At 41.9% G+C, this 23,244-nt stretch overlaps 1 protein-coding gene across 1 annotated transcript in view; it reads right to left on the bottom strand.

Moving 5' to 3' along the window:
* LOC140732823 (uncharacterized) overlaps positions 1–23,244 on the bottom strand; it is a 50,930-nt gene that overhangs the window by 10,631 nt on the left and 17,055 nt on the right. The window contains exons 4-9 of the mRNA XM_073055453.1: positions 17,693–17,815; positions 15,308–15,430; positions 14,158–14,280; positions 6,479–6,601; positions 3,772–3,894; positions 572–694 (exon numbers count right to left, since the gene is read on the bottom strand). Of these exons, the coding sequence (XP_072911554.1) occupies positions 572–694; positions 3,772–3,894; positions 6,479–6,601; positions 14,158–14,280; positions 15,308–15,430; positions 17,693–17,815 (738 nt within the window). The remainder of the gene's footprint in view (positions 1–571; positions 695–3,771; positions 3,895–6,478; positions 6,602–14,157; positions 14,281–15,307; positions 15,431–17,692; positions 17,816–23,244) is intronic.

The following is a 23,244-nucleotide window of genomic DNA, read 5'->3' as shown; positions in this document are numbered from 1 at the left end:
GTCAGTCTCAATCATGAATAGCAACTCAGATTAACAGTCTTCCACTGAGAAGGAATCAAGAGTTACAATCCTCTTAGTAAAGAACTCTCTCTCAATTTCAGAACTAAATGGAACACTAATAACTTTGACCTTGAGCCATTGTTATCAACTCTAGCCAAAGGGAAAAAAGAAACTCTCAGCAACCAGAAAACTTCTAACAACCTTTGTAAGATTAGGCTTTCTCTGCAGATCTACTCCAATGAACACATTCCAAGTCTCTAAAAGGAATGTAATCTTTCCTAAGGGAATTTTAGAAAACTGTGCCAGTGTAGTCTCTATAAATAATATAAGGTTTTTTTTCCTTATTAGGTAATTAAATTAACTTATGCACCAGACCTAATAGACAGATGAACATAGGTGTAAAAGTAGAAATTTTGCTCAGAACTATAGAAGAAGCTTACAGATATTAATTTATGTTTTGTATTATGACATCAAATACAGTTTTCTGGCTTCTCAACTTTCTACAAAGTTCTTATGGAAAAACTCAAGCCCATAATGACAGGGCAATCAGCCCCAGTAATAAATTACTTACGTGAGCAGGTTTTTTGGTCCTCATTCAGTATAAAACCCGGATGACATTGGCAATCATAGCCAGTTGCAGTTGTCACACAGATTTGCTCACAGTCATGGTTTCCAGAAGCACACATATCTTCTCCTGAAACAATTGAGTAAAACATAACCATAAAACTGTTGAAGAAAAACCATCGAGTCTACTCCGACATTCCATTTATTGTCCCTCTCATACTCATTCTCCCTGTAAACAATGATGTCCTGGTTAATTAAGAGCCTATCAACCTCCAACCTAAATATACCCAATGAGTTTGACCACATAGCTGTCTTTGACTACTCTCTGGTGTGAAGAAATTTTTCCTCATCGCTGTTCTAAATAGTTCTGAAGCTGTGCCCTCTGGCCCTAGACTCCCCCACGATAGGAAACATCCTCCCTATGTGCACTTTATCCAGACCTTTCAATATTCATTACTTTGCAATGAGATCCACTCCCCTCCCCATTCTTATCATTTCCAGCAAGTACAGACCCAGAGGTATCAAACACTCCTCATACATTAACTCTTTCATTCCTAGGATTATTCTTGTGAACCTCCAATACCAGCACATCTTTTCTTGATTAGGGACCCAAAACTACTCACAATACTCCATGTGCAGTCTGACCATTGCCTTATAAAACTTCAGCATTACATCCGTGCTTTTGTATTCCGGTCCTTTCAAAATGAATGCTAACATTGCTATGCCTTCCTTACCATCAAGTCAACCTGCAAGTTAACGTTTAGGGAATCCTGCGCAGGCTCTCACAAGTCCCTCTGCATTCTGATTTTTGAATTTTCTATGAGATCTGAAAGATCCAGAAATCTAAATCCCTGCCCCCTGCTCCAATTCCTCAGCCACACATTCATCTGCCAGATCATCCTGGTCTTACCATCACTGGCATTTGGCACAGGTAGCAATCAAGAGCATTCTACCTAGTTCTCCAAATTCTCTCTTCAGGACCTCCTCCCTTTTCCTACCTATGTTGTTGGTACTAATACGTACCATGACTTCCAGCTGTTCGGCCTCCAGCTTTTGAATGCCATGGACCCAATCCAGGACATCCCTGACCCTGGCACCCTGGAGGTAACATACCATCCAGGTGTCTCTTTCACGTCCACAGAATCTGCTTTCCACTCCTCTAATTATGAATGCCCTGTCACTAATGCACTTGTCTTCTCCCCACTTCCTTTCTGAGCCATAGAGCCGGGCTTAGTGCCAGAGACCTGGTTGCAGCGACTTCCCCGGTAGGTTGTCCCCCCAACAGTATCCAAAATGGTAGACTTATTATTGATGGGAATGGCCACAGAGGTACTCTGCTCTGGCCACTTATTCCCTTTCCTGACGGTCATGCAGGGACCTTCCCCCTGCAACTTAGGAATAACTACTTCCCTGTAGCTCCTATATATCACCTCCTCATTCTCTCATAGGAGCCGAAGGTCACCTAGTTGCAGCTACAGTTCTTTAACACGATATCTAAGGAGATGCAACTTGAAGTGCTTTGTGTAGATGTAGTTATCAGGGAGAGTGGAAAACTCCCAAATTTCCCACATTTCATACAAGGAATATATCACTTCATTCAGATCCATTCTCAGAGCACTAGCGATGTACTAACAGAAAAAAAACTTATTAGAAACTTTCTTACTTACTTAGAACCTCCACCTATGCTTGCCCAAGCCTGTTGAGCCAAAGCCAGACCATTCTGACAACACTTGCCCACTCCAGCAATGGCCGCTCCACTCACACGTCATTTCTTTTTATTGGTCAAGCACTAATTTCAGCCCACAAAAAGAAAACTGAAAGCTCCCAAGCTCTTTTTAAACTGTGCTGCACCACCAATGAATGGCCTCTCATGCTAATTTCAGCCTGGAAAGAAAACTGAAGACCCCCGAGCTCTTTTTAAACTTTGCACAGTGTCACCAATGAACAGACTCTCATGCTGATTTCAGCTTGCAGAAAATCTGCAATTAATTTAATGTTATACTGAAAATATTCTATGTAGGCAATGCAAGAATCTTATTAATTAGTCCCTACAAGAGGTTAACAATGTTCCTTCTTAGAGGTCACATATGTAATACAATGTTTATTGGGTCATGTCAGACACCATAAGAATCCATTCTCTGAACCTGTGGATATCAATTTCAGACCTGATTCTCATAGAGAGAAAACATGAATTTGATGATTTTTGGTGTACTTGGTGCAGTCTCTAAGCAGAGAAAGCACAAGAAATTTGGATGGAGAAAACATTAAAATATAAAAGATTCAGAAAACAAACGACAATGTAAATGCATATTTAATTCCAAAAACTCATGTAACTACTTTATTGCAATAAGATAGAAATGATGGAAAATAGATTCAATCCTCATCATTCACCCATTTGTTTTAATCCAAACTTTGCTGATATTTATTCTAGTATCTGCAGAACTGAAAACATCAAAGATGTCATTTTTACTACCTGAATGAAAGATTGGGATAAGCCCACAGGAAACTGTAGTAGGGGTAGGACATACAGTGCCTTAAGTCATGCTCTGTCAGAAATTCTACTTTCCATTCTTATCTCCATGACTTTTTTTTGTACCCAAGATCTGTCAGTGGGCTTAAATCATCAATGACAACTGAGCATTATCAATCTTCCAGTGAAGAAGAATCAAAATTCACACTCATCCTAATGAAGAAGACCCTTTGCACGATCTGTAATTCTGGACTCTTGAACCATTGAAAACAACTTCTGATTAACATTCCTTAATCCTCCTTCACCTTTTCCCCCATTTTGTTATACTTATCATTGAGATCACACTCATTCATCCAAACTCTAGAAAATTTCACCCATTCGACTCAAAATGTTTGCATGGGACCATCTTCCCACCAGAGGGTTCAATTCAGTGAGATTACACATTATGCCCGGTGTGGCTTCAAAAATAACATTGTACTTTTCTGGAGCAATGTTCCTTGAGGTGTTACTATGATGTTAGACCTAAGAGATATTCAAACAATTACTGCAATGTATACTCGCAATGTGAAAACAGGTATCTTGTCAGAAGCCATAGAAGAGCCTTATAACATTTGATTTATTTTGGTTATCATGAGGGCAAAGAGAGTTTTCAGGCTCCTAAACATTCTACAAAGATCTTGCAGGAAAAGCCAAGCCCATAGTGACAGGGTAATCAGCCCCAGTAATAAATTCCTTACTTGAGCAGGTTTTTTGGTCCTCATTCAATACAAAACCTGGACGACATTTACAGGCATAGCCGGTCGCAGTTGACACACAGATTTGATCACAGTCATGGTTTCCAGCAGCACACATATCTTCTCCTGAAACAAATGAGTGGAACATAAACATCAAACTGTTGAAGAAACACCATTCTGTATTCTGTATATAGTTTTATTCTCTGAACTTGCACATATCAATTTTGGAACTGATACTCTGAAATAGGAAACATGAATTTGACAACTTTCTCGTATTTGGCGCAGTCCCTAAGCAGAGAAGCCAATGGAAATGTGAATAGACAATTCTAGCATCTTAAAAAATTCAGAAAATAATGTCAAAACTGTAAGTGTAAATTCAATGCTGGAACCTCAAGTAATTATTTCTTTGCCTTAAGATAGAAATGAAGGGAACATGAGGAAATCTGCAGATGCTGGAAATTCAAGCAACACACACAAAATGCTGGTGGAACGCAGCAGGCCAGGCAGCATCTATAGGAAGAAGCACTGTCAACGTTTTGGGGCAAGACCCTTCGTCAGGACTAACTGAAATAAAAGATAGCACGAGATTTGAAAGTAGGAGAGGGAGGAGGAAATCCGAAATGATAGAAGAAGACCGGAGGGGGTGGGGTGAAGCTAAGAGCTGGAAAGGTGATTGGCAAAAGGGATACAGAGCTGGAGAAGGGAAAGGATTATGGAACGGGAGGCCTAGGGAGACAGAACAGGGGAGGGGAGCACCAGAGGGAGATGGAGAACAGGCAAAGAGTGATGGGCAGAGAGAGGAAAAAAGGGTGGCAAATAAATATATCAGGGATGGGGTAAGAAGGGAAGGAGGGGCATTAATAGAAGTTAGGGAAGTCAATGTTCATGCCATCAGGTTGGAGGCTACACAAATGGTATATAAGGTGTTGTTCCTCCAACCTGAGTGTGGCTTCATCTTGACAGTAGAGGAGGCCATGGACAGACATTTCAGAATGGGAAGGGACATGGAATTAAAGTGTGTGGCCACTGGGAGATCCTGCTTTCTCTGGCGGACAGAGCGTAGGTGCTCCCGTTGTGGCCTTTTATATATTGGTGAGACCCGACACAGACTGGGAGACCAGTTCTCTGAACACCTACGGTCTGTCCACTTGAGAAAGCAGGATCTCCCAGTGGCCACACATTTTAATTCCACGTCCCATTCCCATTATGATACATCTATCCATGGCCTCCTCTGTTATCAAGATGAAGCCACACTCAGGTTGGAGGAACAACACCTTATATACCGTTTGGTAGCCTCCAAACTGATGGCATGAACATTGACTTCTCTAACTTCCGTTAATGCCCCTCCTCCCCTTCTTACCCCATCCCTGATTTATTGATTCCCCCCCTTTTTCTTTCTCTCTCTGCCCATCACTCTTTGCCTGTTCTTCATCTCCCTCTGGTGCTCCCCTCTCCCTTTCTTTCTCTCTAGGAATTCCGTCCCATGATCCTTTCCCTTCTCCAGCTCTGTATCCCTTTTGACAATCACCTTTCCAGCTGTTGGCTTCACCCCACCCCCTCCGGTCTTCTCCTATCATTTTGGATTTCCCCCTCCCCCTCCCCCTCCTACTTTCAAATCTCTTACTATCTTTTATTTCAGTTAGTCCTGACGAAGGGTCTCGGCCCGAAACATCGACAGTGCTTCTCCCTATAGATGCTGCCTGGCCTACTGCGTTCCACCAGCATTTTGTGTGTGTTGCTAGAAATGAAGAGAAATAGATTCAATCCACCTCATTCACTCATTTATTTTCATCCAACTTAATCTCACATTTATACTAACATCTTCAGAACTGAAAAACACCAAAGATGCCATTTTTAATTACCAGAATGAAAGATTGACATGTGACAATAGGAAATTGTAGTAAGGGTAGGATATACAGTGCCTTACACATCCTCTGCCATTAAATAAGAATGTGGATATTCTACAGAAATTCCACTTTCCTTTCCTCTCTCCATAACCCTTTAATTTCTTGTACCTGAAACCTCTCAGTGGGCCTAAATCATCAATGACAACTGAGCATTACCAATCTTCCAGCGAGGAGGAATCAGGATTCACAATCATCTTAGTGAAGAAGACCTTTTTCATTCCAGTCCTAAATGTACCTCCACCTATCATGTGAGCATGATCTATAATTCTGGACTCTGGAACCACTGAAAACAACTTCTGATCAATATTCCTCAATCCTGCCCACACCATTTTCGCTAGATTGTTATAGTTATCATTGAGATCACATTTCATCTGTTCAATTTCAGCCCATTCTCAAAACGTATTGAAACTCAAACTGTTTTCGTGGTTCCCACCACAGGGTTCAATTCAGTGACTCTCATTGTCATTTTTGTAAGGTAAGTATATCCCTTCCTTGGGTAAGATGACTGAAGTTGCACACATTCCTCGATAATTAACAGTATTTTTCTTTCATGGATAATTTAGTCAACTTAAACATAGTGCCAGACCGAAGAGTTATTCAAATAATGAATAGTATGTACATTCACAATGTGAAAACAGAAACGTCGTCAAGAGCTGTAGAAGAGCCTTATAGCATTTGATTTTTATTTTATTTATCATGAGAGCAAAGAAAGTTCTCAAGCTCCTAAGCCTTCTACAAAGATCTTTTGGAAATAGCCAAGCCCATAGTGACAGGGTAATCAGCCCCAGTAATAAATTCCTTACTTGAGCAGGTTTTTTGGTCCTCATTCAATACAAAACCTGGACGACATTTACAGGCATAGCCGGTCGCAGTTGTCACACAGATTTGATCACAGTCATGGTTTCCAGCAGCACACATATCTTCTCCTGAAACAAATGAGTGGAACATAAACATCAAACTGTTGGTGAAAAAACAATATAAAAACCATTGCTGCATGTCAGTGCAGGCAATATTGATCTGAAGTTAATTTTATTTACATTAACATGTTATATCAAAAATATTTTAACAATAATTATCTTCTATCTGGGGGGAAACCATTCACTAACAGAACTTGGGAAGATAAAGGTATTACTACTCTTCATGATATTAATGGGGCAAGTACTAACCTTAGCTTTCAAGAACAAGTACCTCGATATAATATTGATAAACGCTCTTTTTTCTTCTACTTTAGAGTAAGATCAGCTTGTAAAGCCTACGGGGCTCCATGGGGGTCAGATTTAAAGGACCATCCCATTTTAAGTTGGATACAGAGTGCTCCAGGACAGATAGTGTCATATATCTATGATAAATTAAACTCCCAGAAATATATGCCCACATCAGGAATGAAAGCCTGGGATAGGGACATATCTGAATTGGGATAAGACTTAGACTGGGATGCGATTTGGGATAATGCTGCTGGTGCTTCGAAAAACCCAAATTATCGGTATATACACTTGAAATTGTGTCATAGAGCATATCTAACACCAAGAATTAGACAACAAATGGGACTGGTTCTTGACCTATATTGCTCATTTTGCCCCCACAGAACCGTTGGCTCTTTTATACGTGTTGTATGGGAATGTCCAGGGGTTTTTGGTTTGTGGGGGAAGGTTATCAGTACTCTTACAGAACTAACGGGGGTACAATCACCAATGGACCCCGCTGCACATCTTCTAAATGATGACTCCCACCTTTCCCTTACGGAAAAAATATGCAAAGTCAGGCTATGTAACAGTTTCTTCCCCCAAGCTATCAGACTCCTCAATACCCGAAGCCTGGACTGACACCTTGCCCTACTGTCCTGTTTATTATTTATTATAATGCTGGTACTGTTTTTGTGCACTTTATGCAGTCCAGTGTAGGTCTGTAGTCTAGTGTAGCTTTCTCTGTGTTTTTTTTAATTACGTAGTTCAGTCTAGTTTTTGTACTGTGTCATGTAAACCATGGTCCTGAAAAACGTTGTCTCATTTTTACTATGCACTGTACCAGCAGTTATGGTCGAAATGACAATAAAAGTTGACTTGACTTGACTTGACTTGACTGCAGCTAAGAAGATTGTAGTCCAGTGTTGGAAACCTCCTCATGATATTGCAAGTACTCACTGGCTTCGGAGCTTTTTGGACGTTTCTTACCTGGAACTATCCTCAGCAAGAGTAAATGATACACGACCAAACACAATCTTAATATGAACAAATTTGATATCTAACTTAAAACATCTTCTGTTAAAACAGGAATGCTCTGTCTGTGTATGCACTACTATTCAGTTGGTTGGTGGAGGGGAAAGGGGTGGGGGGGAGAGAGAGGGGTAGAGAGAAGGGGTGGAGGGGAGGTGAGGATGAGGGTTGGGGACGGCTGGGTTAAACAGTCAAAATGTAATCGGCAACTGGTTGTAATGTATGTAATTTGTTGGTGTTGCAATAAAAAATTAGTGATAAAAATATATTTTATGTGGACAATATGAGAAACTCTTTAATTAGTCCTCACAGGAAAATAGTAATGCTCCTTCTTAGAGCTCAAAGTTCAAAGTAAATTTATTATCCAAGTACATACACAGTTTGTCACTATATACAACCCTGAGGTTCATTTTTCTTGCAGGTATATCAGCAAATCTAGAGAATGGTAACTATAACAGGATCAATGAAAGACAACCCTGAGTGCAGAAGACAACAAACTGCAAATACAAGTACAGTATAAGCAAATAGCAATAAATAATAAGGACATATCAAAATGAGGTAAAGAGTCCTTGAAAGTGAGATCATTGGATCATGTGTACAATCGATTATACACTAGGGTATGTTGGAGGCAACTAAGAATGCATATTTTTTGAATAGGGTAGATAGTCATTTGATATAGTTCCTATGTAAGTGGCCTGAGGAAACCTAGATAAAGAATTTAGCAAATTCAAGCTGCATAAAATAAACAAGTACAATAAATCTATAGACAAAAGTCAGCCAAGATGTCCTTTTCTAATGACCTGTATGGAAATTCACCATAAACTGTAGCAGAACTTAAGCGTGCTGCCCCTCAAGTCTCCTCTGATATTCAATAAGGGTGTGGATGTTCGAGAATCTCCATTTGGCCTCCACAACATTAGATTGTTCTGCAATCCAAATGTTATCATTTCATCTCAGTCATTAACTAATTGGCAGAGGAATGAAAGTTTACAATCCTCTTAGTGAAGAATTATTTTTCATCTCAGAACCAAGCATCACGTCAGCTGCCATATGACTATAATCCTGGACACTTTAGCCACAGGAATCTATCAGCAACCACCTTAAAATCCCTTCAACGTTATTCCCGGCAATAACATCACATTTCATTCTTCAAAACTACAATAAAATTTAGACCAATTCTAATCAAACTGTTTTCATAGGACTAGCCTCCTGCATCCACAATCCAATTCAGTGAATCCATTTTCAAACTATTTAAGATGAGTCAGTATATCCCTTCATTGGGTAACTACTGTAGTAGGCGTTACTTCAACTGTGCAATTACCTCAATAATTAACATGGGATTTTTATCCAACAACCTTTACAACCTGCTCTTTTTCCTACTGACTCAATTCTTCTTCCCCTGTCCAGTCGCTTCCCATTTACCTCTGCAATAACTCTTGTTACGTACCCTGTAACTGGGTGTCTAACCAGCAGAGAAAGAAGAATTCGTTGGAGGGAGGGAGGGAGGGAGGGAGGGAGGGAGGGAGGGAGGGAGGGAGAGAGAGAGAGAGAGAGAGAGAGAGAGAGAGAGAGAGAGAGAGAGAGAGAGAGAGAGAGAGAGAGAGAGAGAGAGAGAGAGAGAGAGAGAGAGAGAGAGAGAGAGAGAGAGAGAGCGCGGGCGAGCGAGATGTAACAGCTACAGTCAGGCAAACCTTCCTTTGCTTCCTTAATCCGTCGTATCGGTGTGGTCATTCAGTTATGACCTCTCAGTCCTTCTGCTAGACCGTTCTTCTGTGGTGGACTTGTCACTCTGGCATGAGTGGACACACACACAAGTCCCCACCGACCCTGCTTTAACACTGTAAGCTTTACTGACCGATCTCCTGGTTCGGTCTCCGAAGCCCCCACCTTTCTTGTGGGTTCCAACACTCAATCAGTGTCCACTGGCATGTCTGGAGGGTGTCTCTCCAGACCTGTCTTTTATCCCTACTCACGGGGTCTCAGCTATCAATCAATTTTGAATGACTGTGTCCATCAAATAAGGCCACTCCTTCAGTCCACTGAGGAATGTTTATGAGCAAAATAGTAGAAGATAAATAACCCTTGCAGAAGTCATAATACAGTAACATCAACAGTCTCTCTCCCCCTCTTATCTGTAGCAAATGTTCTTGCTTTTTTTTCGTCTCTTTCTCATGGTCAGCATAGCAACAGTAATAGTTCGTGTTTCTCGGGGGGGGGGGGATGGTTAACTCTGTACCCCATTGTCCATCAGGTCTGTTCATCACTCATAACACTCTGATACCCTCTACCACCTCGATAGTTTCTAGCTACCTGGTTCCAACTTGCTTATGAAAATCAAAAGATACAAATGCTGAATAACTGAAATAAAATCAGAACATAGAAGAAACACTTAGCAGAGCAAGCAGCATTTGTGGAAAGAGAAAATGAGTCAATGTTTTAGGTCAAATACTAGCTGAATGTTTCCAGACTTTTCTGTTTTGATTTCACCTCCAATGTGATGTCCAGTGTGTGTACTTTTCCATTACAAGATCGGCTGTGGGCATTTTGGTCCTTCTTGAACCAAGGATAAGTCTGTTCCTTTTGCCCACCACACTCAGTCACACGGCTGAATTCATTCTTGCCTTGAATGACTTTTCCTTCAACCGCTCAATTACTCTAAGTCAACAGCATTGCAATGGAACTGACATGGGCCCAATGTTTGCCTGTCCCTTGTTGGATATCTGAAACAGTCTGTGTTTCAACCTTGCCCTTCCTCAACTCTTTCTCTGGTACATTGATGACTGCTGTTGTGCTGCTTCCTACTCTCATGCAAAAATATTATTGAATTCAAGATTAAAGCTTTTTTAAAAATCATTTCCAGTAGACAAGTGCAAAGCAGAATGAAATAATTGTTAATCCAGATCCAATACAGCAGGAAAAATATACCAAAAACCCCAAGAAGATAAAAAAAAGTACAATAAATATAAACACATAAGATAGTTTATATACATAGATTGATTGTATGCCCATAGAGTGATGCTAGGCACAGGAATGTCAGTACATAAGGGGACTCTGACAGGAAATGATAAAGTAGTAGTAGTGGGGGTGTTGAGGGGTGGGTTAGTAGGTGGAGGTGTTGATCAGTCTTACTGCTTGGGGAGAGTAACTGCTCTTTGAGTCTGGTGTTCCTGGAGTGGATGCTATGTAGCCTCCTCCCAGATGGGAATGAGACAAACAGTCCATGAGCAGAGCGGGTGGGATCCTTCATGATTTTACTGGCCCTTTTCCAGTACCTTTCAGTATATATGTCCTTGATAGTGGATAGGCTGATGCTGGTGATGCGTTGGGCAGATTTGACGGCCTGGTTTGGAGACTTTCTGTCTGCCACAGTGCAGTTTCCAAACCATGCAGTGATGTCATATGTTAGGAAGTTCTCCTAGAACATAGAACGTAGCAATTTGCAGCACATTACAGGCCCTTTGGCCCACAATGTTGTGCCAACCATGTAGCCTACTCTAGAGACTGCCTGGAATTTTCCTAGCGCATAGCCTTCTATTTTTCTAAGCTCTATGTACCTATCTAAGGGGGTCTTAAAAGACCTAATTGTATCCAGACATGTGTATAGATATACATAGTCCAACTCCCTTCGGCCTCTTGAGAAAGTAGAGGCATTGGTGAGCTTTCCCGATAGTGCAGCATGTGTGCTGGGTCCATGAGAGGTTGTGTGAGATGTGTACTCCTAGGATTTTGAAACTACTCACAGTTTCCACTGCTGAAGGGTGTGAGTGGTGCCAGTTTTCCTGACATTGATAACCATCTCCTTTGTTGTTGACATTGAGGAAGAGGTTATTTGCCTAGCACCAGACCTTAGGCACAGTGGTGTGTTTAGACCGAGGAGTAGGAATTGGTTCACCAAGGTTTGTGGACATTATTGCTGAATGTCAAAATGAACTCCAGAAAGTGTCCTTGCATTCTAGGTGTGTCAGGGCCAGGTTAATGACAGATGCTTTGGCAACTGTCATGCAGTAAGTATTTGCTGCACATTACCACTCTGCTCTCATTTTCACATGGTCCATCTCATAATCTTCACTCCTTTATTTTTTGATTTCTTCATGTCCACTTAATGAGTTGGGATAGCTACCAACATTCATTGTATCCACCTGATTCCCACAACTACTTGGACAGTAACTACTTCCTCTATTCATCCTGACGGGACTCCATCCCATTCTCCCAATTCAGCTGCCTCTGTTGGACTATTTATACTCATGTCCATTCCATTTGCTCTTCCCTATTATCCATCACCCCAAAAATCATCAAAGAGTACATCAACACGTACAAACAAGCTGGATGAACTCAGCAGGTCGGGCAGCATCTGTTGAAACGAGCAGTCGTTTCGGGCCGAGACCCTTCATCAGGACTGCAGGAGGAGGGGGCAGGGGCCCTATAAAGAAGGTGGGGGGAGGGTGGGAAGTGCCAGGTGAAAAACCAATCAGAAGAAAGATCAAGGGGTGGGGGAGGGGAAGCGGGGAGGGGATAGGCAGGAGAGGTGAAGAAGGAATGTAAGGGGAAAGCACTATGGGTAGTAGAAGAAGGCAAAATCATGAGAGAGGTGATAGGCAGCTAGAAGAGGAGGCAGAGTAAAAGTGGGATGGGGGAAAGGAGAGGGAGGGAATTACCGGAAGTTGGAGAATTCAATGTTCATACCAAGGGGCTGGAGACTACCCAGACGGTATATGAGGTGTTGCTCCTCCAACCTGAGTTTGGCCTCATCATGGCAGTAGAGGAGGCCATGTATGGACATATCTGAATGGGAATGTGAAGCAGAGTTGAAGTGGGTGGCAACCAGGAGATCCCGTCTGTTGTGGTGGACGGAGCGGAGGTGCTCAACGAAGCAGTCCCCCAATCTGCGTCGGGTCTCGCCGATGTAGAGGAGGCCGCACCGGGAACACCGGATGCAATAGATAACCCCAACAGACTCACAAGTGAAGTGTTGCCTCACCTGGAAGGACTGTTTGGGGTCCTGAATGGTGGTAAGAGATGAGGTGTAGGGACAGGTGTAGCACTTACGCTTGCAGGGATGAGTACCGGGTGGGGGATCTGTGGGGAGGGACGTGTGGACCAGGCAGTTGTGGAGGGAACGATCCCTGTGAAAAGCAGAGAGGGGTAGAGAGGGAAAGATGTGCTTTCCTGGGGGGTCCTGTTGAAGGTGGCAGAAGTTGAGGAGGATAATATGCTGGATCCGGAGGCTAGTTCAATTCTTTATAGGGCCCTTGCCCCCTCCTTCATCAGGTCTCGGCCTGACACGTTGACTGCTCGTTTCAACAGATGCTGCCCGATCTGCTGAGTTCATCTAGCTTGTTTGTACGTGTTGATTTGACCACAGCACCTGCAGTGTACTTTGTGGTTATCAAGGAGTCCATGTCTGATGGCTTGAGTGGAAGACTGAGACAAGCTCATAAGAAACTATAGGAGGGTTTGGACATATGACTACTGAAGCCTCATCTGCAATTCAATAAGAACGTTCTTGTTCTACAGAAATTCAACCTCCCCTTCATAACATTTTACTTTCTTGCCACCTAGATTTCAGTGGATCTCAGTCATAATTACTAACCAAAGATAACAGTTTATCAGTTTTGAGAAATGAAGTTTCACACCTCTCTTAGTGAAAACGACTCTCCTTGTTTCTACTTAAGTAGCACATCGCCTCTGATAAATTGGTTTATTATTGTCACATGTATAGAAGTACAGTGAAAAACTTGTCTTACGTAGTTCGTGCAGATCAATACAACATCGTATTGAGCCACAGCAAAGGAAAACAATAACAGAATAACGAAGTGTTACAGAGAAAGCGCACTGCAAAAAGACAATAAGGTGCAAGGCCATTATGAGGTAGACTGAGAGGTCATGAGCGTATTCATGGTGAATACACCCTATTTAATTGTGGACCCCTCAAAAATGGGTGATGGAATATGGTATCTGATCTAGCAGTGCAATTAGATGTTGATAGGTATGCTGTTGTGGGCACTGCTGAGTCATGTCTGAAAGAAGAACATAGTTGGGAGCTTAATATCCAAGAATTTACATTTTATCAAAAATAGACAGGTATGAAGAGGGAGTGGGGTGGGTCTCGATAAATGACAGAAAGGATTTTTGTATTGCCTGGCAATTGAGATTATTAGAAATTTACACTCAGTATCTGAATATAATTCTTGTCAAAAGTTGAATGAGAGATAATGGTTTATTGTAACTCATGTCCATATTCAAATATGAAAACATCCTTTGGGCCTTACTTGAACAGGTTTTCTGGTCCTCATTTAGTTGATAACCTGGATAGCAACTGCAGTAATAATCTGTTCCAGCAGGCAGGCAGAGTTGTTCACAGTCATGGTTTCCAGATTCGCACTTATCCTCTCCTGAAAGTTCACATTTAATTGAGTGCATTTTATCCATAATGATGTGGACAAACATTAACTTATAAAGTCTTTGAAATCTTTCTAAATCTAAATGTTGGCTGCATATCAGGTTTCATTAATTATATTTCATGAGATTATATGAGTCAAACTGCAGTCAGTGCTCAGAGAATGGGCCCAAATTTCCCACTATCATTAACTGGCTGCATTAAGAATCAAATGTTATTGTAAAGATGTGAGTTTTATCAGGCTCTCCACCTCCCTGTTCTTTCATTACTCTCTCTGATGAAATTTTTGTTTGCCAGTCCTATGGTTACACATGTTGCTGATGGTTTTGTAACTTCATGTATTATTAACAAAAAGACACAAACAAAACATGATCAAACAAACTTCATTCTTTTTATGGTCAAATGAAAGATACAGTTTAACAATATTTATCTTTCTTATTGACAAATAATCCTTAGAAAATGGTTTGTGCGTGATCTGTGTTCTATATTTACGTCAAAGTAAATGTAATGCTTCCTACTCATGATATTTCTCCTGACTGGAAGATCAGAGAACCTGCAGAAAACATTTTAAAAGATTTCCTTCTTTGGATAATCCATTCAACATCTGTATAGTTGGTAATCCATCAACAACTGGGGTAACTTGCACACACAACAGGCAAAATCTTGCCAGAAGCTATATAGTAAAGAAAGGATGCATAATGATAAATTTCATAAGGGTTTTGTCAATATTCATGCAAATACCATCTGCAACAAACTACAGGCAGGGAGAGGGGTTGCTCTCCTAGAAAATGGTCCATGCGTCAAAAATTGCAAGTTGAAGAAAATTGTTATATTGACTTATTTACTTACTTTCTCACGCAAGTTCCATTAGAGTAAATTTTGTCTTCATCACATATTTCTAGGTTGTAATTTGTGAATTCTGTAAGGATGAATTCTCCTTACTGAAATGGTCATAACTAGAAAAGTCTTTATGACCTTGAAGGCAGCATGGCATGACAAACTCCTAATTATAAGTGACTTACTTGAGCATGTTTTCTGATCCTCATTCAGTATAAAACCTGGGTGGCAGCTACAATAATAGCCTGTTGTAGTGTTCACACAGATTTGCTCACAATCGTGATTTCCAGCAGCACAATGATTCACTCCTAAAGCAATGAAACAAATTGAGTGCATCTTTCCCATGAAAATTGGTGAATAAAGTTAAACAAAATTTATTGCTGTATCTTGAGAGTGGAAATAGTCATAAATAAAATGTAATTCTAGGTAGTCCAGAAGATAATTTAATAAGACCTGCTATGAGGGTAATTTGAGCAAAGATCCGGTTGTTGTCTCTAGGTTGTGGTGGTTTTTATTTACATAACTAAGTTGCTTGCTAAGACAATTTATAGACCATGAGGGAATAATTATGAAGTTTGCACCAAAGCCTCATGGAGAACATTCAAACTGGTTGCACTCTCACTGTCTGGTATAGAGAGGACACTTCACAGGATCAGAAAAGGCTGCAGCGGGTTGTAAACTCCATCAACTGCGTCATGGGCACCATCCAGGACATTCTCAAAAAGGCGGAATCTGTCATTCAGGACCCCTACCAATCATGACATGCCTTCTTTTCATTACCACCAGCAGAGTGGAGCTACAGAACCATAAGACACACATTCAACACTTTAGGATCAGCTTCTTCCACTCTGCCATCAGACTTCTGAACAGACAATGAACCAACCTCACTATTTCTGCATTGTTTATTTATTTTTTATATTTATTATTATAGTGTATGATGTATTTTATGTATTGCTCCGTACTGTTGCAGCAAAACAACAAATTTCATGCGTACAGTACTGTGTAACGGTGTATACTTGGGTGCCCAAGTCTTTTGCATCATACTGTACTGCTGCAAAAAAAACACAAGTCATGACATCTGTGAGTGATGATAAATCTAATTCTGATATGGGTCTATTGTGGGCAGAGTGGGAAAGGGACAGGGAGAGGGTAATCATGGTTAGGAAAAGGGGAAGGGGAAAGAAAGGGAATGAGAAGCACCAGAAGGACATTCTATAATGATCAATAAACCAATTGTTTGGAATCAAATGACCTTGCCTGGTATCTCAGAGTACGCTGTTTGAGTAATAAACCTGATTCTGATTCTGATACCTTTTCCTCCCTATTCAAGACATTACTTCAAACTTACTTTTTGGCCATAATTTTGGTCTTCTATTGTGCTGGTTTGGATGCTGCTGGCTAATCCTGCTTATTCTGAATAGAGCCATGGGCATTTCACCATTTCAGCAGCTGTCCGAATGTGAATGATGTGTCAAATACTGAAATTCTGGCCTTTCAGACAGACTCAACGTTCCAAATCTCGCAGTTTACCATTGAACCACACACTGAATGCAGTGGTGGAGCCCATTATTCCTGAGATTGTCCACTGGTACATGGAGCTTGGAAAAATAGAAGGCTAAGGGGTCCCCTAGGTAATTTCTAAAGTAAGTACATGCTCGGCACAGCATTGTGGACCAAAGGGCTTGTATTGTGCTGTAGATTCTCTATGTTTCTATTATTTTCTCTGGTGGGAAAAAATTAAAATGACCTCTGAGATGTTATACCATATCCATCCCACATAGATTCTGAGTCGCCAGTGATCTGGGGGTCAATGGTGATTGCAGGACAATGGGTTGGTGTGGGAGGGTGCAGTTTGTTGGGAAGCCGGACAGTGAGTAGATTATGGTATTGAGTATGGCTGCTGGGTGAAGTAATTCAATGTAAAGATGCAAAGTTAGACAGATCATTAATCATGACTGCATGAGACTTATCAAAGGTTGTTGCATAACATAGCTTTGGAGCACCCAGGGTCATACTACTATGTTAAAAATAAGTATATTTATTATATGAAAGCAAATTATTATCAAATTAAGTGTGGATGTTACATTAAGAAGCAAGCTTCACATTAGCCCAAACTGCACTGACTGACAACTAGCTATTCCAATGCATATCTCGATGTTTAAATGGGCACTGAAGGAAAGATCCATAAAACCAAAGTCATTCTTATGGCATGAATAGAAGAATGGGATTTGCTGTATTTTTTATATTCATGTGAAAGTTTAATACTCTATATTTCTTGATTTTTCCACATGTTGGAGCAAATAAAACAAAAGGTATCAAAAATCATGCTTCCTCTCAGGGCAATCTATTCAACATCTGTTTAGCTTATAACCTTCAGGAAATGGGGCAACTTGCAATAATATGAACTCACAGTATAAGAATAAAATAAAGATAACCTTGCCAAAAACATATAAGGAAAGAATGTATGACGATTAATTTTTGTATCATAAGATCAAAGCCAATGCTCAAGATCATGTGATTGACAACATAATATGTTACAGAACATCATGATATAGTGATAAACAGCTTACTTGAGCATTTTTTCAGGTCTTCGTTTAGTGTAAAGCCTGGATGGCATTTGCAATAATAACCCGTAGTTGTGTTTACACAGATTTGCTCACATTCATGGTTTCCAGCTGCACAATTATCCACTCCTGGAAGAATTTCATTAAATTGAATACATTTTATTCATGAAAAAAGAACTATACTTGTAACTTGTTGATGACAAAATAAATCTATCATATCCCAAATGATATTAATGTTATTAAAGTAAGCAAAAAAGCATTTTGTGTTCTGAGAAAGACACAAATAAAATGCTGGAGGAACACACCAATTCAGGCAGTAGAGGGAAATAACAAGTCAATATTTTGGACCAAGACCTTTCATCGGGACTGGAAAGGAAGAGGAAAGAAGCCAGGATAAGAAAGTGGGGAAAGGGAAGTAGTACAAACTGGCAGAAGATGTGTTAGGCCAGTTGAGGGGGAAGGTGAATGGGAATGAATGTGGAAGAGGTAAACGGCTGAAGAATAAGGAATCTAATAGGAGAGGACTCCAATGACAAACAAGAGAAAATCTGCAGATGCTGGAAATCCGAGCAACACACACAAAATGCTGGAGGAATTCAGCAGGTCAGGCAGCATCTAGGAAAAGAGTACAATTGATGTTTCAGGCCAAGACCTATCAGCAGGACAGGACTTTTCCTAGATGCTGCCTGGCCTGCTGAGTTCCTCCAGTATTGTGTGTGTGTTAGTAGGAGAGGATGGTGGTTCGTAGAAAAAGGGAACCAAGAAGAGAACCGAAGGAAGATGAGGAGAAGAGAAGAGGTGAGAAGTTATAACTCGGTATAACCAGAACACCAATCGTGTGTTGGAGAGCAGGGGAGGTTCAAGCATAAAAGGGAGGTGCTACCTAGCGGGGTGGTCATCAAAGGAGTGGTCTGAGTCAGAGTGGTAGGGCTTGGCTCATTCAGGCTTCGGCGAGGTAAGTGGACTTCGTTTTTTTTCCTTGCATTTTTTTTTTGAGGAATAGAGAGCATGTCTGTAGGATTAGTGCTTTGCTCTGGGTGTTAGATGTTGGAATCCTCGGAATCTTCCAGTCTCCCAGATGGCCACATCTGTGCCAGATGCACTGAGATGCAGCTTCTGAGAGACCGTGTTAGGGATCTGGAGCTGTGACTGGTTGACCTACAGCTTATTAGGGAAAGAGAGCTGGAGATAGATAGGAACTACAGGGAGTTAGTCACCCTGAGGCTGCAGGAGTTAGACAAGTGTGTGACTGTCAGGGAAGGGAAGGGAAGAGCTCAGATAGTAGAGAGCACCCCTGTGGCCATCCCCCTCCGTAATCGTCATCCCATTTTGGATGCTGTTGAGGGGGGTGACCTGACAGAGGACAACCACGGCGATCAGGTCTCTGGCACTGAGCCTGGTTCCGTGGTGCAGAAGGGAAAGAGGAAGATGAAGAATGCAGTAGTCGCAGGGGATTCCATAATGAGGGGAACAGACAGGAGGCTCTGTCAGCCTGATAGAGATACCCGCATGGTGTGTTGCCTCCCAGGTGACAGGGCATGGGATGTCTTGGATTGGGTGCAGAGTATTCTGAAGGGAGAGGGTGAACAGCCAGAAGTTTTGGTACACGTTGGTACCAATGACATAGGTTGAAAACGGGAGGAAGGTCCTGAAGAGAGAATTCAGGGAATTGGGTCAGAAGCTGAAAAGCAGAGCCTCCTGGGTAGTAATCTCCAGATTGCTGCCTGTGCCATGTGCTAACAAGCAGAAGAATAGCATGATCAGGCATATTAATGTGTGGCTGAGAGACTGGTGTAGGCGGCAGGGCTTCAGGTTCCTGGATCAATGGAGCCTCTTCTGGGGGAGTAGGACGTGTTACACCTGAACCCAAAGGGGTCCAATATCCCAGCGGGCAGGTTTAATAGAGCTGTTAGGGAGGTTTAAACTAATTTGGCAGGGAGGTGGGAACCGGACTGTTAGGGCTGAGGAAGGGGAAAACAGAAATAAATCAGAGATGATGGAAAGGACAGGCAGGAGATGAGGCATAATCACAGCCAGTGGGATGAGTTAAAAGGCAATAGAGGCATGGTGCAGTTAAAGCAGAAAGCAACAAATACTGGACTGAAAGGGTTATATTTGAATGCATACAGCATAAGAAATAAAATGGACGATCTTGAAATTCAGCTACAGATTGGCAAGTATGACGTTGTGGCCATCTCTGAAACTTGGCTAAAGGATGGCTGCCATTGGGAGCTGAACGTCCAAGGATATACGATGTATCGGAAAGATAGGTTAGTAGGTGGGGGGGGGGTGGCCCTGTGTATAAGAAATAATATTACATCATTAGAAAGGGATGACATATGATTGGAAGGTGTAGAGTCTCTATGGGTTGAGTTAAGAAATGACAAGGGTAAAAGGACCCTAATGGCAGTTGATAACAGGCCTCCAAACAGCAGCCGGGATGTGGATTACAAATTACAGCAGGAGATAGAAAAGGTGTGTCAGAAGGGCAATGTCATGATAATCGTTGGGGATTTTAACATGAAAGTGGATTGGGAAAACCAGGCCAGTCCTAGACCTCAAGAGAGAGGATTTGTAGAATGTCTAAAGGATGGCTTTTTAGAACAGCTTGTTGTTCAACCCACTAGGGGATCAGCTGCACTGAATTGGGTGTTGTAAAATGATCCAGAAGTGATAAGAGAGCTTAGGGTTAAGGAACCCTTAGGAAACAGTGATCACAATATGATCAAGTTCACTTTGAAATTTGAGAAGGAAAAACTAGGTTTCAATGTGTCAGTATTTCAGTGGAATAAAGGAAATTACAATAACATGAGAGAGGAACTGGCCAAAGTTGACTGGAGAGAGACACTAGCAGGAAGGACAGCAGAGCAGCAGTGGCTGGAGTTCCTATGGAATGAGGGAGGGGCAAGACAGATATATTCCAAATAAGAAGAAATTTTCAAATGGAAGAAGGACACAACCATGGCTGACAAGCGAAGTTAGAGCCAAATTAAAAGCAAAAGAGAGGGCATACAAGGAAGCTAAAGCTAGTGGAAAGATAGAGGATTGGGAAGCTTTTAAAAACTTGCAGAAGCAAACTAAGAAGGTCATTAGAAGAACTGAATGTATATTTTGCGTCAGTCTTCACAGTGGAAGTCACCTGCAGTAAACCGGATATTCAAGAGTGTCAGGGAAGTGAAGTATGTGCAGTGAAAATGATGACTGAGAAGGTGTTCAGCAAGATTAATGATCTGAGGGTGGACAAGTCTCCTGGACCTGATGGGATGCACCCTCGGGTTCTGAAGGAAGTAGCTGGAGAGATTGCAGAGGCATTAACAATGATCTTTCAAGAATCGATAGATTCTGGCATTGTACCAAATGAATAGAAAATTGTAAATGTTACTCCGCTATTTAAGAAGGGTGGGAGGCAGCTGAAAGGAAACTATAGACCTGTTAGCCTGACATCAGTGGTTGGGAAGTTGTTGGAATCAATTGTTAGGGATGAGATTACGGAATACCTGGAGGCACATGACATGGTAGGCCAAAGCCAGCATGGTTTCCTGAAAGGAAATTCCTGCCTGACAAACCTACTGCAATTTTTTGAGGAAATTACAAGCAGGGTGGACAAAAGAGATGCAGTAGATGTGGTGTACTTAGATTTTCAAAAGGCCTTTGACAAGGTGCCGCACATGAGGCTGCTTAGCAAGATCAGAGCCCATGGAATTACAGGGGAATAACTAGCATTAGTGGAGCATTAGCTGATCGGCAGAAAACAGAGAGTGGGAATAAAGGGATCCTATTCTGGCTGGCTGCCAGTTACCAGTGGAGTTCCACAGGGGTCGGTGTTGGGACCGATGCTTTTTGCAATGTATGTCAATGATTTGGATTATGGGATTAATGGATTTGTAGCTAAATTTGCTGATGGTACAAAGATAGGTGGAGGAGTGGGTAGTGTTGAGGAAATAGAGAGCTTGCAGAGACTTACATAGTTTAGGGGAATAGGCAAAGAAGTGGTAAATGAAATACAATGTTGGAAAGCGTATAGTCATGCACTTTGGTGGAAGAAATAAATGGGCAGACTATTATTTAGATGGGGAGAGAATTCAAAATGCAGAGATGTAAAGGGAGATGTAAAGTCCTTGTGTGGGATACCCTAAACGTTAACCTCCAGGTTGAGTGAAGAAGGCGAATGCAATGTTAGCATCCATTTCTAGAGGTATAGGATATAAGAGCAGGGATGTGATGTTCAGGCTCTGTAAGGCACTCATGAGACCACACTAATTTTAGAAAGAATATGGTGACATTGGAGAGGGTTCAGAGAAGATTCACAAGAATGATTTTAGGAATGAAAGGGTTACTGTATGAGGAATGTGTGGCAGCTCTTGGGCTGTATTCCCTGGAGTTCTGGAGAATGAGGGGGCATCTCATAGAAGCATTCCAAATGTTAAAAGGTCTGAATTGCTTCCTGTGGTATAGGACAAGAGGGCATTGCTTCAGGATTGAAGGACGTCCATTTAGAACAGGGATGCGGAAAAATTGCTTTAGTCAGAGGGTGGTAAATCTGTGGAATTTGTTGTGGCTGTGGAGGTGTGGTGAACTAGATATACCTGTCTGACTGCTCCTGTGGCTCCTCCCACAGACCCCTGTATAAAGGCGACTGTGGGCTGCTGCTCTCCCTCATTTTCCCCAGGATGTAGTGTTGTTTATTCTTCCAGTCAATAAAAGCCGATATCTCGCTTCCTAAGTCTCAGCGTGAGTTATTGATGGTGCATCAGGAGGTCAAGTCATTGGGTGTATTTAAGGCAGAGATAGATAGGTTCTTGATTAGCCAGGGCATCAAAGGATATGAGGAGAAGGCCGGGGAGTGGGATGACTGGAAGAATTGGATCAGCCCATGATTGAATGGCAGAGCAGACTCAATGGGCCAAATGGCCTACTCTGCTCCTATATCTTATGGTCTTATGGCCTTAACTAGAAAAGAGAGAAGGAGGGAGAGGAGAGAAACCACCTGCAGTTAGAGAAACCGTGTTAGGGAACTGGAGCTGCAGTTAGACAACCTTCAGCTTGTCAGGGAAGGTGAGGAGGTTATAGTCAGGAGCTACAGGGAGGTAGTCACCCAAAGGCTACAGGATGGGCAATTGTCAAGAGGGGGAAGGGGAAACATCAGATAGTGGAGAGCACCCCTCTGCTGTCCCCCTCAACAATAAGTACCCCATTTTGGGTACTGTTGGGGTACGACCTATCTGGGGGAAGCGACAGTGGTTGTGCCTCTGGCACTGTGTCTGGCCCTGAGGTTCAGAAGGGTAGGGAACTGAAGAGGATGGCAGTAGTAATAGGGGACTCCATAGTTAGGGGAACAGATAAGCGATTCTGTGGATGCAAAAAAGAAACACAGATGGTAGTTTGCCTCTCAGGTTCCAGCATCTGCCAGTTTTCTGCACACATCCAGAAGAGTGAGCAGCCAGAAGTTGTGGTACATATTGGCACCAACAACATAGGTAGAAAAAGAGAGGAGGCCCTGAAAACAGAATACAGGGAGTTAGGAAGGAAGTTGAGAAGCAGGATATCAAGGGTAGTAA

Source organism: Hemitrygon akajei, chromosome 9 (assembly GCF_048418815.1).
Source record: "Hemitrygon akajei chromosome 9, sHemAka1.3, whole genome shotgun sequence".
NCBI classification, from domain to species: Eukaryota; Metazoa; Chordata; class Chondrichthyes; order Myliobatiformes; family Dasyatidae; genus Hemitrygon; species Hemitrygon akajei.
Note: the sequence above shows the minus strand (reverse complement) of the source record. Positions and strands in the feature narration are given on the sequence as shown.